This window comes from Hevea brasiliensis, chromosome 13, assembly GCF_030052815.1.
Source record: "Hevea brasiliensis isolate MT/VB/25A 57/8 chromosome 13, ASM3005281v1, whole genome shotgun sequence".
In the NCBI taxonomy this organism is placed as follows: Eukaryota; Viridiplantae; Streptophyta; class Magnoliopsida; order Malpighiales; family Euphorbiaceae; genus Hevea; species Hevea brasiliensis.
The window spans coordinates 90,020,053-90,037,732 of NC_079505.1; the positions used below are offsets into that span (position 1 = coordinate 90,020,053).

General features: G+C 30.1%; 3 protein-coding genes across 3 annotated transcripts; 1 reads left to right on the forward strand and 2 right to left on the reverse strand.

The window, feature by feature from the left end:
• Nucleotides 1–2,011: 2,011 nt before the first annotated feature.
• On the reverse strand, nucleotides 2,012–3,757 carry LOC110662018 (scopoletin 8-hydroxylase). Its single transcript, XM_021820894.2, has 3 exons — nucleotides 3,191–3,757; nucleotides 2,455–2,803; nucleotides 2,012–2,374 (listed from the first exon to the last, which is right to left on the reverse strand). The coding sequence occupies exons 1-3, from the start codon at nucleotides 3,688–3,690 to the stop codon at nucleotides 2,129–2,131; spliced, it is 1,095 nt and encodes a 364-aa protein (XP_021676586.1). The 5' UTR covers nucleotides 3,691–3,757; the 3' UTR covers nucleotides 2,012–2,128.
• Nucleotides 3,758–4,446: 689 nt separating this feature from the next.
• On the reverse strand, nucleotides 4,447–6,081 carry LOC110662020 (scopoletin 8-hydroxylase). The gene is made up of 3 exons (XM_021820896.2): nucleotides 5,525–6,081; nucleotides 4,930–5,275; nucleotides 4,447–4,842 (listed from the first exon to the last, which is right to left on the reverse strand). Exons 1-3 carry the CDS (start codon nucleotides 6,019–6,021, stop codon nucleotides 4,597–4,599), a joined length of 1,089 nt encoding a protein of 362 aa, XP_021676588.1. The 5' UTR covers nucleotides 6,022–6,081; the 3' UTR covers nucleotides 4,447–4,596.
• Nucleotides 6,082–13,028: 6,947 nt separating this feature from the next.
• LOC110662022 (LOB domain-containing protein 4) lies at nucleotides 13,029–16,209 on the forward strand. Its single transcript, XM_021820897.2, has 2 exons — nucleotides 13,029–13,535; nucleotides 15,712–16,209. The coding sequence occupies exons 1-2, from the start codon at nucleotides 13,359–13,361 to the stop codon at nucleotides 15,973–15,975; spliced, it is 441 nt and encodes a 146-aa protein (XP_021676589.1). The 5' UTR covers nucleotides 13,029–13,358; the 3' UTR covers nucleotides 15,976–16,209.
• Nucleotides 16,210–17,680: the final 1,471 nt, after the last annotated feature.

Here is a 17,680-nt window from a genome sequence, read left to right on the forward strand (position 1 = left end):
GCAGTGTGCGTACGTCAGCGTGCGTGTGGTATAGTGTTGGATATGGACAGGACGGGTAGACACGGCTTGAGATCTTCGTTGAGACCCAGTCCTTCGGGGTAGACACGGCTTGAGTTATTCGTTGGGACCCCGTATTGGTTTATTAAGCGAAAGTCCGACTTGAGTTCTTCGCTAGCAGAGGTTTGATTAAGAGAGCTATATAGGGGATCAGCTCCCATATATGTATGGTTTGACATTATCGGGTGTGTGAGTGCTCCAAATTTCCTTTTTGCTGTTATGATGTGAAAATATTGACGATGTTGCATTTCACTCTATAGGGTGCATTAGCTTTAGATAGTTATAAAGATTATGGTTAAAATTGATATTTTACTTTATGAGTTGAATGCTTACTCCTGTTCATTATTTTTCCAGGCTACAGGAGGATTATTGTTGTAATTAACCTGTTTTTCTTCTTCGCAGGTCGTCTATTAATATCTGTAATATTTGTATAATTCTGTTAACTCATAGAATTTTCGCATGTGTTAAAAATATTTATTTGATTTGGGTCTATAATATAATTTGCCATGTTGGACCTGTAAACTTATTATATGCATGTATGTTAGAATGGATGAGGGAGCTGAGCTCTCCATTTGATTTTATGTTATTACCAGTATGTGGAGGGTGAGCTGAGCTCCCCAATTGATTATATATTGTGTTTACAAGTCGGGTGAGTTAAAAACTACCCGTTGAAAGGTCCATTTTATGGTCGTACTCTGTCCGGTTGAATTCTTGAAATTGGGCCCAAATGGACCTTAGAGTTAGGTTGATGAATAGTTATGCTTACTACGGGCCTCGGGGGCTTTAGGCTGGCCCAGGTCCTAGTGCCGGTCCGGCACATAGGTTAGATCGTGACATTAAAAATTAATTCATTTATTTTTTTTATTAATTCTAATGTTTAAAAATATAATAAAAAAAGAATTTATTTTTTTACTTTAAAAATTGAAAATCAAGAAAAAAATGTATAAATTTATTCTAAAGAAACCTTAAGGATGAATTTCCTTTCATAATAATTTTAATAAAGAAATAAATTCAAAAATATTTCTATTCTTTTCCACGTTGGATAAGGGAAATATAATATGCTTTTTTAAGATTTTTTTTTTTAATAGAATTCCTTTTCAAGTTTTGACATAATATAATAACTCAACGTAAGGCTGAGATTTAGGGATTTTTCTTTATCAAGAAAAATTATTTTCTTGTTTTACTAATTACCTTTTATAATCATTTTAATTCAACTTTGTAATTCGATAATGAGTAAAATTATTTTTAAAAGCCATGATTAATTTGTTGAAGATATGTTATTATATATTTGCGATCAAAAGTTTATTATTACAATATATATTAGTCATTTTCCTCGCGCTGTTACTTAGCTTATTTATTTTTTTTTAATTTTAATAATATAATTTAATATTTATTTTTTATATATCAAAATCATAATAAAAAATTTTATTAATAATAAAATTCTTATTTAATTATATTAAATATAATTAAAATTTGTATTAAAATTTTGTATAATTATATGCAAAATATATAGAATATAATAATTAATTAAAAATATAATTTTACAAATTTTTTTGGAACTATATAATTGTGAAAATTAAAATAAAGAGAATAGTTAAAGTAATTAATAGGTGAAAAAAATTGATATTTTAATGAGTCTTATATCCGATATCCTAAAAAAATAGAAATGAATTTAGTTTTCAGTATTAATAAGTAAATTATTAAATAGCAACAAAAATAAATTTCATTTAATTTAAATTTTAAAATTTAATTATTAATAAATTATTGATATTATTTTTAAATAGCTGGGTTAAAAAAAGAAAAAATTAAAATGAATAAAAAAAGAAAATTAAAAGGATGTTTGAATTTTAAGAATTAAAATGATGAACTGAGAATTTTAAAATAATCAATATCTAATATTCAAGTAGATGTTGTTCAACAAATTACTTAAATCAGGTAGCTTACAGTTATCATATATGGTAACTTTTTAATGTTTATTATTAAGCGAAATTATTATTGACATATATGATTAGTTGACAAAACGAAACTGGAACAGAAAATATGACAAAAGAGTGCTGGGATGAAGCTATAGCTAATAGATCCGTGCAAAGTCAAGAGACTTTTTTCCTCCGTGTGCATTGCCGAAGAAGTTGTTCATATAATCCTCAAACACAACCTCTCTATAAAGAGCCACACCATCGCTCTCCACCACTTGGGGCAATGGTCCAATTTTCTCTGTTCCTTTTGGAATTGCAAAAACTGGGATTGATACTCTTGATTGGACGCTTGTAGTGCGCACTCTATGTTCAGCGCTTTTATACCTTCCATTGCTAACGATCTACAAAAACCATTATATGTCAGGATATCAGAATTTACAAAACTTAATGCATTCTTGACTTTGAATTGTAGAAGTCTAACCTGTAATGTGTCACCAATGTTGATGACCAAAGCACCGGGGATTGGTGGGATCTCCATCCACTCAGCCTCTTGTTTCTTGCCTTCCATGTTTTCTTCCACTTTCACATATAGACCGCCAATTCCATCCTGCAACAACACGGTAAGGGTACCCAAATCTGAGTGCCGACCCACGCCTACTGTGAGCTCAGGATTTGGACATATTGGATAGAAATTCATATTAACCATCTTCAAGCCAATAAGTGCATCTATTTTTGCATCATCTAATGTCACTCCCAGCTTCCCCATCAAAATTTCGACTAATTTTCTCACCATCTTGATTGATATTCTCAAAAACTCGAGAGCAACTTCCCTGGAAATACAAGTATTAAACAACTACTCTTTAATTACATTTATCATTTAAAATAATCCAATTATTTAAGGTTGAATTTCAGATGCAAAAATTAATTTATCAATGAGATTATAAAGTGATGCCAATATATATATATATATATACTACAAAATAAAATTTAGCATGAGATTTGGAGGAATTAGACCATTCTGCAAAATGAAAACTGGAAAAAAATAAATGAAGAAAAGAATTTGATCCACAATGAATGGCTAGTACTACACTATTTCTATATATCATTCATCGAATACAGCTATAAAGAATTTTTGTTAGCAAGAGACGATAAGCTGGATCATTTCAACAAAAATGTATAAAAATGGAGAGAATACTTGCAAGAGAGTGCTTAATTACCTGCATTCTTCAGGCCAAACTTCGCGGGCTTCACTATCATTAGTATAACGCATGCTGAGATAGTCCTTCCACTCCAATGCCTTCTCTTTCTCTGGCGCAAAACTTGTTCCATACTGCACCAACGGGCTAGGGCTCACACCCTTGCGATAGGCAGATTTCTCTTCAGCTGGTTGGCCAAAGAAACTATGAGCTGCAATCTTCAAGGCCTCCAACAGTTCTACGGGTACGCCATGGTTCACAACCTGGAAGAACCCTAAAGTCTCAGCGGCTGTGGCAATTTCCTCAACCACTTGGTCATGATCAGGACCATCTAATTTTGACAAATCAATTGGTGAGTTATTATTAAGGGTTGCATTAAGCTTGTCTATTCTTTCTTCTCGGGGTTGCACATATTTTTGCGGTACCTTTGATAGGCCCAAATCAGCCAACCCCTTGACACCATTGCCATCTCGGACCACAAAATTGAACATTGAATCTGCATCAGAAAAACTTGGAGCCATTGTGTGACAACTTAATTTGGCGAACTGACTAGTGGGAAATTTTTCTGATGAGTACTGATGATATGGGTAGTGCTAGGTTTGCCAATATAAATCATTAATCAAGGAATATATAATTACCATTTTATCGACTTTTCAAGAGGTCAACTATGCAACTTAGCCGTCTAATTTGACTAAAGTTGTTTCTTCTCATTTTATTGGTCCGTTTACTTGGTAAAGTAAAGAAGAGGATGAACAATGCCATGATCATGCATAATTGGCATGAATCATGTGAATTACTTCAGGAATCCTCAAACCTACGCCTTCAAACAGAAGTGATTATATATATAAATATATATCATCATCTTGCTAGCTATGGGCTTATGTATGCAAATTACATAAAAATGATCCATAATGTTCGGGTCAATCTTTTCTATATTACAAAGTTTAGAAGCCATGTGAGATCATATAAATATTTCTACGTTCCAATTTTATGTTGACGCTGCTACATATAAAAAAATTTATTCTTTTTTTAAAAAAATAAATAAAGAATTTATGTTAATGCATCTAATTTAATTATAATTCTAGATTTAGTGATTTTAACTTGAAGTGCAAAATAAAGATTTACATATACAAAGCACTCTGAATTTCAGGATTACAGACATCCCTTTCAATGTTAATTACACAACTCGATTTTTTATTCAATTTTCTTTCCAGGCACTTAGAAAATTAAAACTTTAATGGTCTCTCTCAAATGAAATTATATCTTAAGGCCGCTGATTCTGAAGATGTGTAATCTTCTGTCTTTATTATAGACATGTATCAGTATACAAAAAGAGACAAGGTCTCTGTCTTTATTATGGACGTGCGGAGACAGAATAAAACATAACAAGGATGTTTTTGTGAAGCTGGGAAATGAACAATAGCTAGCTAAAAGATCCGTGCAAAATCAAGAGACTTCTTTCCTTCATGAGCATTGCCAAAAAAGTTGTTGTAGTAATCTTCAAACACAACCTCCCTGAAACGTGCCACGCCATCCCTCTCCACCACTTGAGGCAATGGTCCAATTTTCTCTGTTCGTTTTGGAATTGTAAAAAATGGAACTGACACTCTTGATTGAGTGCTTGTAGTACGAACTCTGTGTTCAGCACTTTTATACCTTCCATTGCTCACTATCTACAAAACCATTAATTATATATTTAGAGATCAGAGTTTGCAAAAACTAATCTATTTTGACCTGACTTCGAATTGTAAAAGTCTAACCTGCAGTGTGTCGCCAATATTGATGACCAAAGCACCAGGGATTGGTGGGATCTCCATCCACTCACCCTTTTTCTGGCCATTAATGTTTTCTTCCACTTTTACATATAGTCCACCAATACCATCTTGCAACAACACAGTAATTGTACCCAAATCTGAATGACGACCCACGCCAACAGTGAGCTCAGGATTTGGACATGCTGGGTAGAAGTTCATGTTAACTGTCTTCAAGCCAGTTAAGGCATCCATTTTTGCATCATCTAGTGTCACTCCAAGGTTCCCCATCAAAACTTCAAGTAGTTTTCTCACCATCTTGATTGATGTTCTTAGATACTTAAGAGCGACTTCCCTGAAAAGTATAGAATAAAACATTATTTATCATTAAAATCCAATTATTTAAGTTGGAATGAATGAATTGAAGTAGGTATTGACTAGTTTAATGAGGTTGTAACCGATATCTCTTATTTTATACAAAACAAGGGCATACAAATTTTAGATTCAGATTTGGAGGAATTAGGTCATTTTCCACAAGAAAATTAAACAAAGAAAAAATAATTAAATAAATAAAAATGGGAAATACTAGCAAGAGAATGCTTACTTGCATTCCTTAGGCCAAAATTCAAGTGCTTCAGTATCGTTAGTGTAGATCATGTTAACATAATCTTTCCACTCTAATGTCTTCTCTTTCTCTGGAGAAAAACTCGTCCCATACTTCACCAATGGGCCTTTGCGATAGGTAGCCTTCTTTTCAGGTGGTTGGCCGAAGAAATTGTGGGCTGCGTCTTTCAGAGACTCCAGCAGCTCCACGGGCACGCCATGGTTCACTACCTGAAAGAAGCCTAAATTCTCAGCGGCTTTAACAATCTCCTGCACAACTTGGTCATGATGAGGACCATCAAGCTTGGACAAGTCGATTGGTGGGTTATCATTTAATGTGGCATTGGACTTGTCTATTCTTTCTCGTTGGGGTTGCACATATTGTTGTGGAACCTTGGTTAGGCCTGAGTCCACCAAGCCCTTTACACCATTGCCGTCTCGGACGACAAAATTGAACAATGAGTCTGAATCGGAAGAACTTGGAGCTGCTGGAGCCATTGTATGGGTAATTAAGATAAGTGGGGAAATCACTTTTCTCAAGTGTAATTGAATTGATGGTGGTGCAATAAGCTTGGTGAATTGCTAATGTATATATACTAGTACCAAGTGGACTAGCAACTTCTATACTTCTGTCAAGAATGTGACATGCCATGTTTGAAACGGGCAGTCTGGTTTGACTAATATTTTTATGTATAATTATTTACGTCTTAAGGACCATTTAATTGGTAAAATAAAGAAAATTATGGAAAAACCTTTGAAGGGCCATGCCGATGACTCATGTCATTGTTTGATTAATCTTCAAATTCCCACTTGAAAGGGGATGAAATTCTTATGTTATCCCCACCACCACTTGCATAAAAATGAATTTGATGCTACCATCAACAAAAATTAACTAGTTGTATATTTTATAAAAATAGATTATTGATATGGACGTTTCAACAAATGTTCTCTTGGGTACTTCGTGTGACAGGCCCAACACTTTCAGAAGGAAGATATGGATACTCTGCATAATAATGAAATAATTTGAAAATGAAAATAGAGATATGTATAAGTGAAACCCACTTTTGCGTAATTTTGGGGCGAATGATGTGCTGCGGTTGGTGCGAAACCAAATTGAAAGCAAAATCCATGCGTATTTTGTTCAGACTTAGATATTGGGCATTAATCATTCCTCAAATTCAAATGAGGACTTGAACCCGGAAGTTGTAACAAGCATAAATTGATCATAAATTGGAAAAATTTTTCAATTTAATTTTTTAATTTTTTTTTTTATAAAAATAATAGAATCAAAATGAAAATTAAATTTTATAAAGATATTAAACCAATTATAATCGGATTCAATTTTTTAATTATAATTAATTTTTGGTCACCTAACAGTAAAAGAGTTAAAAGTTGATAAAACATTTCAATATTTTAATGATTCGTTTCCATATAATTTCCGGTAAAACCGTAGTGTAAAATGGCTTTTGCTTAGTGGAATCTGGAAAAAACAAATTCACAAGGAAAAGACTCAAACTTTTGCTTTTCCTCCTTTCCTTCCAGGGTTCTAAATTTTTTCCTACCTACCTTCTTGAGTTGAAGAATTCAAATTCAATTTTTAAATAAAATATTATTAAAAAAATAATTAACAAATTAATTTTTATAAACTGTAAAATAAACATAAAAGGATATTAATAAATTTAAAGAAAAAATTAATCAAAACTAATTTGTTGCTCATCACTCTATTTGAAATATTATTTTAAAATTTAATTAATTTAAATAATTTAATAACTATTCGTTCAATTTATTTAAAATTTACTTTTTAAAAAATATTAGGAGGGGATATTTTATTCATCACCGGTTGTCACGAAAATCGTTTGAATAATTGACAACTGTGGAGCCATTTTATTCATCACCTGTTGTCACGAAAATCGTTTGAATAATTGACAACTGTGGAGCCTAGAGTCAAAGTAATAGACTATTCTTTCATCAACAAAAGGAGCATTCCTTTCTTACTTTCCTTTACTTTTCTCTCTATAAAGAAAGAATTTTTTTTAAATTTTATTTTTATTTTCAGGTTAATTTCCACCTACCCTTCTCGAAATTTAGAGATTGTTTCAATAAAATCTTTAATTTTAATTTATATTACAAAAACCATTTAATTTTAATTTTATATAAGCTAAAATTCTTTTGATCGGTTTCATTAAAAATTTTAATAAAAAATTAATTGTACATGCCATGTTGATTTTAACAAAAATAAAAATAATTTTCTCTCTTTATCATGTAATATTTTAATAATAAAAAATAATTTTCTATCAATAAAAAAAAATCAAACCGTATGTGCTTGAATCAAACTCAATACACTCAGAAATGAAATTAATATTTAAGATAAAAATAAAATTCAAATGCAATATAAATCTTCATCTATCACAATATCCAAATAAAATATCAATAATTTCTATATTTCAATCAAACTCAAATTCATCACAATACCCAGATGATTGCATGAGAAAGAAACTAGATTCAATTAAATCTAGATTCATCACAATACTTAAATGGTTGCATGAGATTCATCAAACCCAAACTCATCACAATACCAAGATTCATATATATATATATATATATATATATATATATATATATATATATATATATATAAGTAAGAACCAAGCAACTGGACAAAGATTTGTTTTTCAAATTTATCACAATACTCAGATTTCTTTGTCGTTTGAGATCGCAAGAACCCAAGCTCCTTCGTGTCGATGATTCAACAACATATTTTAAATCAACAATTCTAGTTTTTGAGACAGAGACGGAACTTGAGATAAAAGCACATTGAAATAGCAGATAAAACTGAAAGCAAGAAATCAACATAATACATGAGCATTCATTCACTAAAATAAAACAGTCACAAAGAAGAATCAAGTGGGTTTGTGAGCACCAACCAAGTTTAATTCAATTTGTTTTGAAATAAATATTAATTTAGGTTCGTCTTCAACTTCTTTTTCTAACTTAGAAAAAGAAAAAAAAATGCTGATGATATTGTCCTTTTTTTTCCTCATACCCACGCAAGCATGAGGCTGGCCGCTCCCACAGTCATGCAAGATAATTAGGAAAATCTAATTTTCTATATATTTTACGACTGAATAATATTTAAACCAAATTATTATTTTTTTAACGCGTAATCTCTCTCTCAATAAGTATATCATTTAGAACTTGAATGTACTCTCTGTACATCATAATTTGAATCTTAATACTAAAACAAATTAGATAATTTTTTATTTTTTCATTTAATGTTAGAAATATAAAGTTAATATAATAAAGAAAAATTTTCTCCGAGAAAATATTGTTGCAGTTGGGAAAAAAAAAAGAAAGAAAACCTAACCACCGTGTAGCTTAATTATCAAATGTTAAAAAGTTAATCACGATTGAAATTCAAAGCAAAAGTAGTTTAAATTGACCAAATTGATTTCAAGAATCACTCTTTTTTATTATGGTATATTAAATTTGCAAACAAGACTTTGATAATAATTATTTTTTTTTTATTTGTTTGTGGTTGGATTTGTGACTTATTTTATTAATGATGATAGTGGTGGTTGGTGCAGAGTCTGATTGATTCTTGGAAGGGGGAAAGAAACTCTGTAGACACAGTGACAATGAGTTGCTGGAAATCTGCACAGAACACGCGTTGACCCATGGCAGTTTGGCGGTTCTTTCGCTCTATTTTTCTTCGCGTGTGCGCCATCCCGTGTGACCAGTGGTCAGTGCCTCCCCTTTTCCTTCCATTCTTCTTCGCCTCTTCTTCTTTCTTTTCCCAAGCTGGAAACTGCATATAAACTCCGGCATCGCAAAAGCCATTGATGCATATCGACAAACTTCATGCGCGCAAAGACTAGACATCTAATAAAATCTGTGAACAAACACAAATAGTAGCTTGGACTGGATGTGGGAACTCCTTTTTCAAAATCTTTTATCATTATTCTATCAAACAATAGTTCGCATTCAAACTAAAATGATTTGTCTGAATTGTATAAGGAGTATGGATTTAGTCAACAAATGTTTGCAACTTGCAATCAATATTTTAAATTTGACAATTAAACCAAAATCAAAATTCAAACTTGAAACTTTATAATTTTATAGATGATTCCAGTATGATTGAGTTAAATTTCATTAATAGCATATATAGTCTAAATTAAATTATATCTCCTAGATATGCTCACCTACCAATTCCATCATTTTACTACCAAATCAATTATTTTATAAGAAACCAGGCAACTACTCTTCCTAAACTAAAATTTTTATTGCGTGAAGATGAACACTACCTATCATATTTTTCTTGAGATTAATCTATTTAAAGATATGGACTATGCAAAACAATATATCAATATTTTCGGCTTGGTTTGAATTTAAGATTTTAAAAAAGTTTTGTGATTATGTCATTGATAGGACAAAATCTGTGAATAATTAAAAATCTAAGATGAGTATGCATCAGCTTTTTATGATTGGATTGAAATGTTATAAAAAAAATATATATTCTTTTATAAAAATAGCTTATATTTATATCGTGTAAATATTTTATAATATTTTTATATTTTAATAAGATTATAAAGTTTATAAAATTAATTTCTCTTTTAAAACGAAAAAATTATTTTACTATAAAATATTATCTATTAACTTAATTTTTTAAATGCTTTAATCGTTAGAAAGTTTTAATGCTCTAGAAGGAAAAAAAGAAAAATGCTCGAATTGAAATTTATACAAGCACAATTGTTTCTCATCCATTGATTCAGATATTTCGTCAATTATAAACATATTTGCGCACCAAACGAAAGCCATGGCCCAATGGTTACCCAAACAAAAGAAGTCCAACTCTCCTTAATTGGACAAAACCACGTCTCAGGTATTAGGCCCAAAAACTCCTGACATGACAAGACGACGTTAAAGTTAAAAAGGATTGGGCTCCGCCTATGCACCAATTAATCATAATTTTAAGTACTCAACTTATTGTATTATTACGAGAAAAAAAAATCAAATAAATTTATGTATTTTTAATCAAAGGTTAAATAAATTCAAAATAAATTTTGGCTCATAACTTCTTATATATATATATTAAAATAGAAGATTGGAATAGTGAGCTATGAATATGTTTTAGGTTCTCTTCTTTACAAATACAAATAATCTAAAATTAATTCATTATCTATTGATTATCAATGGCTTAAATGGATTGCTTCTCATTATTGTTGGCTAAATTTGCATCCAATAATGTAAATTCAATTAAATTTAAATAAAAAAAACTAAGATAAAAAAAAAAAAAAGTTTCTTCATCAAAATGATGGAGTATGACAAAACAAAACAAAGCTCGCTATCCTCTTGTCAAATCCACCGACTTGGAATTCAATTCCATCCATCAGTGTCCAAAATTACTTGGACGCATCTCTCCATATTGAGTCTTCAACACCACTAATGACACTTTCAAAATTTCCCATCCATCTCTCTTTTTAATTAACAATTAATTTACTTATCTTTTAAAAGGACATGATAGCCCCCATTTGTCTTCTATTTTTTTTTTTTTCCCTTTTTCTTTGATGTGCCCATAACCCCTTATTTTTTCATTTATTTATTTTTTATAAATCAGTGAGGTTAAATCTCTATATATATATGTCCACATGCACGTGTAATAATGCCAAGTATCTTCTATCCCTGGCCAACAATGCCAAAAGGCTTAAACAATCTTGCCCCACTAGTGGGACTAAATATGTTCTTATGAATTAATTAATTATGTATTATTGGTGCCCATTTAATTGATAATTTGTATATTTTTGTGAAAATAAATAAGAGGATTGCGTATAAATCCATATATGATCAGTTGCTTATGTTAGTAAATCTTTTGTAATTATTATTTTAATTAAGTAGTGGAACTCTTTAAGTAACATTAGTGTCAAAAGCACTCACTCTCATTGATGTTACCTGCCTCTGAAAATCATTCATTTATATGTCACAGCAAAAGAACTAATTAATTTCCACTTATCACAGAGGGTTAGTGCATGTGTTGTATTTTTTAATAAATTTTGATTCCTATCTTTTCAACCATATCACCATCACTTGTATTTATATATTAATAAATTGAATCCATCATTTGATTTAATTTAGTAAAAAAAAAGGGTGAGATATAATTGAGAAATTTAAAAATTAACACAATATAAATATTTTTAAGAAAAAAAATAAATTTAAATGTCAAATAATTTTACTTTTAATTTAAATTCATTCAATTAATTGGTCCTATTTATATAATATTGAAAATTCATTTGACACACTTATTTAGATTCGACTATGGCTAGATTTAAAATCAAATCAATAGAATGATCAGATTAAAAATCAAATAAAAATTAATAAAAATTAAATTCATTAAAATTTATTTTGAAATGGATAATTTGATTCAGTCTACTTCAGATAACAATCAAACTTAAAAAAAAAAAAAAAATCTTAACGGTTAAATTTAATAAAAAATTGAATGAAACAACCGTGTAGGTTAATGAGGTCCCGTATGCATCCCCCTTTCATGAACTCCTATTGGGGAAGGAAAAAGTAGTGCTTGAGAAAGTAATAAATTAGAAAAAGAAAAGAAAAAAAAAAAAGCTGCATGGCAAATTAGCCAGCAATAGCATGTGCATAGGCTAGAGATCGAAGGAACGGACTTCTTTTAATGAAATTTTTTTTCTCATTATTTATCATTAAATTTTTTGTTATTATTTCATGATTCTCAGTTAACTTTTGACTTCTGTATTTTTTTTTTTGTTAATTATGATTTATAAATAGATTAAGATCCCAAACCAACATACTAATACCATGATGCTCCAGCAAGCCTGCAATTTTTTTTAACCTTGTATTATTTTTCTGGACCAGGCAATATCAAGGTGAATATATATATATATATTAAAAATTATAGAATAACATGGGATGAAGACTGCATCATTCTATTTAATTAGTTCGTCATGTATAGCTAAAAATATAAATTAATCTTTTTATGATATTTTTGCATATTTATATATTTATTAAATATAAAATTGAAATTTTGTAATTTCTAAAATTAATGTTAAATTATATTTTAATTATCTCAAAAATAAAATAAAATTTCATTTTCAAAGCAATTTTAAACATGCATGACAATAAGAAATAGTAATATTTCTATAAATTAACTTTTGTTTCATCAATCATTAAACTAGAATTACACGAGATGTCTCGCTAATCCCTCTCTCTCTCACACATATATATATATATTGATGGATGGATCGAAATATTTTGCTGACAGATTTCGGACGATCTCCTTCTTTTTAATCTCGCTAAAGAAATTTATTTTACATTACCAAACAAAAGGTTAATATATATATATATATATATAAAGAGGAAATATTACATTTAGGCAGACCCAAGGATCTTATCAATAAGGACGTTTTGTCCAACAAAATCTAATGGCTCTTCTTTGGCGGGACCCCTTACAGATTTGCTGTCATTTAATTTCTCTATATAACATCCATCAGGTCTCTTCCTTAAGTCCCTCTCTCTCTCTCTCTCTCTCTTCTCTTCTTCTTCTTCTTCTTTTTCTTCTTCTTCTTCTTGTTTCATTTTCTTGTGAAAGATCAGTTTCTCGAGTTGTAATTTTCCTTCTTAATCTCTCAACAGTTACCATCTCTTTCTTTCTTTCTTTCTTTCCCATTTTGTGCGCATACATAGGTATTCGCCTTTTTTTTTAGTCAAAATAAGATATTGTATACATATAATTAATAGTGAGAATTAAAGGTGCCATCTTAGTGGACAGATATTTTTTCAGAAAGGTTTATAGTCACCTTTAACAAAGAATGAAGGAGAGTGGTAGAAAACAAGGTGCACTCTCCCCATGCGCAGCTTGCAAGCTTCTCCGCCGGAGATGTGCTCACGACTGTGTCTTTGCTCCATATTTTCCAGCCGATGAGCCTCAGAAGTTTGCCAGTGTTCACAAGGTATTTGGGGCAAGTAACGTCAACAAAATGTTACAGGTATATTTTATTTTGATGGTAACATATAACTGCAATTTTTTTTTTTTTTTAAATACAAGGTTTAGATTTTGAACTTGACTGCTCTTTTTTTTTATAAATATATATATCAGTCAAACTGTATCTGTTTAGTTACGAGTGCAATTATTCTATTTCTTTATATAGTGTTATTCTATGAGCTGGTGGCTATTTCTTCCTCAATACATGTAATGTTAATTATTTTTCGCCATATGGATAACATATGTAGAGAGTTCTTTATTGGGTAGAAGAGTTATTTTTGAAAGAGGGACTAGATATCTAGATTGCTTTTGGGTTAATCTCAAAAATTCTGCTACGAGGGTAAAAATCCATTAAGTTTTTCTTAAATTTAATTATCAATAAAATTTTCTGATTTATTAAAAAAATAATATCGTTTCCAATAGATGATATTTGAATAATTTCTATGACCATAAAATATTGAGTTTAAATTACAAATCTGAATCAAATGAAAAAAAAAATCGTAATTGGAGTAAAATAAAAAGAAAAAAAAAGATAAATAAATATTTTTATAGCATAGAAAAATGAAAAGTACTCTTGTCTATGTGTGTATGCCTAGGATTTTTTTTTGGAAAATTAAATAGAAAATTTCTAAATGAAGTTTGGATTCCTAATTAATGAACTTCTTGTATTAGGATATAGATACTAAATTTTGAATAAATACCCAGATGAGTAATCTTGCTTAAATAACATGACTAATTAAGAAAACACATCCTTACTAATTAAGAAAACATACACATCAATTGTTGTGTCATGTAACTATTTAATTTTGTTTGTGAGTGGCTAATTTTGGGACCTTAAGAAGACTATGATTACTTGGGATAAAACGATTAGCGGCGGCCTATACAAAATCAAACTACTAAGAGAGAAACAAAAAGAAAGTAGAAAAGTAAGCACCCCCATGTTTTCACTTTTATTTTCGGTTGTAGTGGTTAGTTTCAGTTGATAGAAAGAGTAGTACGTACCCCACAACACTGAGAAAGTAGGATTTGAATTCCATTTTCTATTCAAAAGTAACTGTTTTAACATTTTGATTCCTCAATTTCGTACACCTAAAGAGAATAAAAGGATCACAAACTAGCTTTACTTGTTTGGTTGCATATGTGAAATCTAGAGGATATCAATGAGATAATATGATTAAAGTTGGTGAGTGAAGAGCCTTTAAGACCCACCCACTTAGAATTCTCTTATTTTCCTATATAAATTTGGAAAAGATCGAAAGGTTGGTTATGTATCACCTGTGCTTTATGCTTTTAAGGACATGAAATTACGTCCATAGAGATATATCACAAGTATGTCTAAAAGAGACCTCGATTCCATCTAAACCTTATTAATAAAGTTTGATACTTTACTATGCTAGCCACCTCTTTTTACTTTCTTTTCTTATTTTAGAGTGACTTTATTTTTATTAAAATTAGCAAAAATCGCGTAACAATCACGCCATTATGACATCTATATGTAATTAGGGCTGATAACTTTATCATTAATTGAATACTTATAAATAAATGGAGTTAACAATATTTTAATTTCTTTTTCTAGTGATTTAATCACAGGAGAATTTGTAAGAAATAAAAAAAAAAAAATGGAGCCAATAGTGTTAGAAGAGCAAGTGTATGCCAAACCAATGGTGAATAATTAATTGAGGAGATGATGTATGTCAAAAGTATCACACAACAGCAAGTCCAGCACGCCAGACCGAAAGATCTTAAAATGCATGCTTCGCTTATAGTAAAACTGAACTTCTTGATTAATTGGGTTTAAAAGAAAAAAATAATTCAAACCCTTTTCTTAAGGTTCACTTCATTTGATGTATCAATGCAAGGTTCATTGCATAAACCAAATAATCATTCTGTTTTTGTTTGTCAACGTCTATGGAATTTTCCCTTGTCTAGGTCTACTCTGTCAAGAAATATGTTTTATTAAAATCCAAGTGCTTTTTGACCAATCAGATTAGAATTTAGGATTAGGTTAGGCCAATCTTTTTACATACTACAGTTTAAAGTTAGACTTTAGCAAAGAATTTTCTTTTCTTTTCTTTTTCTCCACTTTACATAGAACATTAAAAGAAGGGAATATTCCTAGCTTCTCTCGCTTCCCTTCGTTCCCTGCTTCTAGGGTGTAATGGGTAGTGAAAATTTTGCAGGAATTACCTGAGCATCAACGAAGTGATGCGGTGAGTTCGATTGTGTATGAAGCAAATGCTAGGGTACGTGACCCAGTATATGGGTGTGTTGGGGCAATATCATCCTTGCAGCAACAGATTGATTCTCTGCAAACCCAGTTGGCAATTGCACAAGCTGAGGTTGTTCACATGAGAATGCAACAATATGGTTCGTCTTCCAATCCAGGCACCGTGGACATGGTGGTTGATCAGGCCAACGTTGGGGAGTCTTTGTGGTCATGCTAGCTTGCTTTGCATGCTTCATGCTTGCCTTCCCTTTTTGCCTATATACATATTAATTAATTATAATGGGCTTGCTTTATTGTCTCCCCTCTTCCATATACCCTTTTGCTTTTTTTCCCCCTTGGTCTTTATAGCACATCTCTACTTGACTAAGGCATGATGATTATGATCATTAACCATATTGTACATATTTCTAAACATATAATTATGAGTTATGATATCTTTAGTACTAGAGAAGTCGACTCTCTTTCTTAGCAGTATTCATTTTAATCACTTTCATTTACCTGTATTAATAATTAAACATAGAATTTGGCAGTGTTATAATTTTAAAAGTGACTCAAGTATTATGAAATTAAACTTATTGATATTTGCAATGTTTTTTATAAGCATAACAAATTTATTGCTATCATTAAAGTTAATTTAATGCTAGTTTTGTGGAACGGTGAAAAGTTAGCAAATCTAATAATTAAGTGAAATCAAACACCATAAAAAAAATGTTAAAGTTTTTTCACTACAAGAAATTAAAAAAAATAGCTACGAAAATTACTGACCAAATATGCCTATATTTTATTGATAATCAATAATTACTGACGAATTATCGATGAAATTTTTTCGTCTACAAATTCTAGTGTAGGTAATTTTTATTAATGAAAAAAATATTATCGCTAAATTTACCGACGAACTATTTCTTAGGTAAATTAGAATTTTTTTATAGGTAATTTTATGAAAGATTTTACTCTTATAAATTACTTACTATTTACCGATAACATTTTTCCTTGGTAATTACCGACAACAATAAATTTTCGTAGCTAATTTTTAATTCATATTTTTTAATTTAATTTTTTTACTTTTTAATTTAATTTTAAATTTAATTTTGTAACACCCCTCACTCATCTACAGTGTATCCGAGCAACGTGTGTTACATTCGGTGCCGGAGTACCTTATCTTATCCTGTCTTATACTGAATTCATTTATTTATATTATCTTACGTGTAGTAAATTTTTATTTTTTTTATCACATCTTTTTTTTTTAGTGGAGACCCAGACAGAATCTATTCTGCTTTTATTAATGCATGGTGGGTGTCACTATTTATCTGTTAAAAACAAATTATATCCATTTAATTTTCCTTAAACCATGTCATATCATCACAATACTTATAATCATTTCAAGTAAATAAAATACTTTATTGCATTCATATAAACTCAAGTACAATATTTACAATTTTATTTACAATCACAAAATGACTTACACTATTTACTTATACAATAACCAAAATGCAAAATTTAACTATACATGAGCCCTACCAAAATAACAGTCTGAGGTGACAATCACTCTGTAGCAGATCTGATCAAAATCCTATCTAGCACTACCGCTACTGATGCTGCTCTCCTGTACCTACGTAATGGAAAAACGAACACGCTAAGCATAATGCTTAGTGGTGCATAAAATAAAGAAAAAATAACTAAAAAATTCAAAATAATTATTATAAGTGTAATTTCATAAGTTTCTAAGTTATTTACATATTTTATGAAATTTTGGGAGCAAGTAAATTATTATGATCTTCTTTGGTCATTTATGTCATTTTTAATCTCATTGCTCATCTTTGTGATGTCTTCATGTAATTATTTAAATTTAAGACTTATTATTCATATATGTGCCCAAGTAACCTATAACAAACTATAAAGACTGGATATAAGGGAGTATACTA

Excerpts from the sequence above, each read along its gene's own strand:
- LOC110662020 (XM_021820896.2), bottom strand. The coding sequence starts at position 6,021 with ATGGCTCCAGCAGCTCCAAGTTCTTCCGATTCAGACTCATTGTTCAAT. Across the intron at positions 5,276-5,524 it reads TTTTGGCCTAAGGAATGCAA|GGAAGTCGCTCTTAAGTATC; the intron begins GTAAGCATTCTC and ends TATACTTTTCAG. Across the intron at positions 4,843-4,929 it reads ATATTGGCGACACACTGCAG|ATAGTGAGCAATGGAAGGTA; the intron begins GTTAGACTTTTA and ends ATGGTTTTGTAG.
- LOC110662018 (XM_021820894.2), bottom strand. The coding sequence starts at position 3,690 with ATGGCTCCAAGTTTTTCTGATGCAGATTCAATGTTCAATTTTGTGGTC. Across the intron at positions 2,804-3,190 it reads GTTTGGCCTGAAGAATGCAG|GGAAGTTGCTCTCGAGTTTT; the intron begins GTAATTAAGCAC and ends TTGTATTTCCAG. Across the intron at positions 2,375-2,454 it reads ACATTGGTGACACATTACAG|ATCGTTAGCAATGGAAGGTA; the intron begins GTTAGACTTCTA and ends TGGTTTTTGTAG.
- LOC110662022 (XM_021820897.2), top strand. The coding sequence starts at position 13,359 with ATGAAGGAGAGTGGTAGAAAACAAGGTGCACTCTCCCCATGCGCAGCT. Across the intron at positions 13,536-15,711 it reads ACGTCAACAAAATGTTACAG|GAATTACCTGAGCATCAACG; the intron begins GTATATTTTATT and ends AAAATTTTGCAG.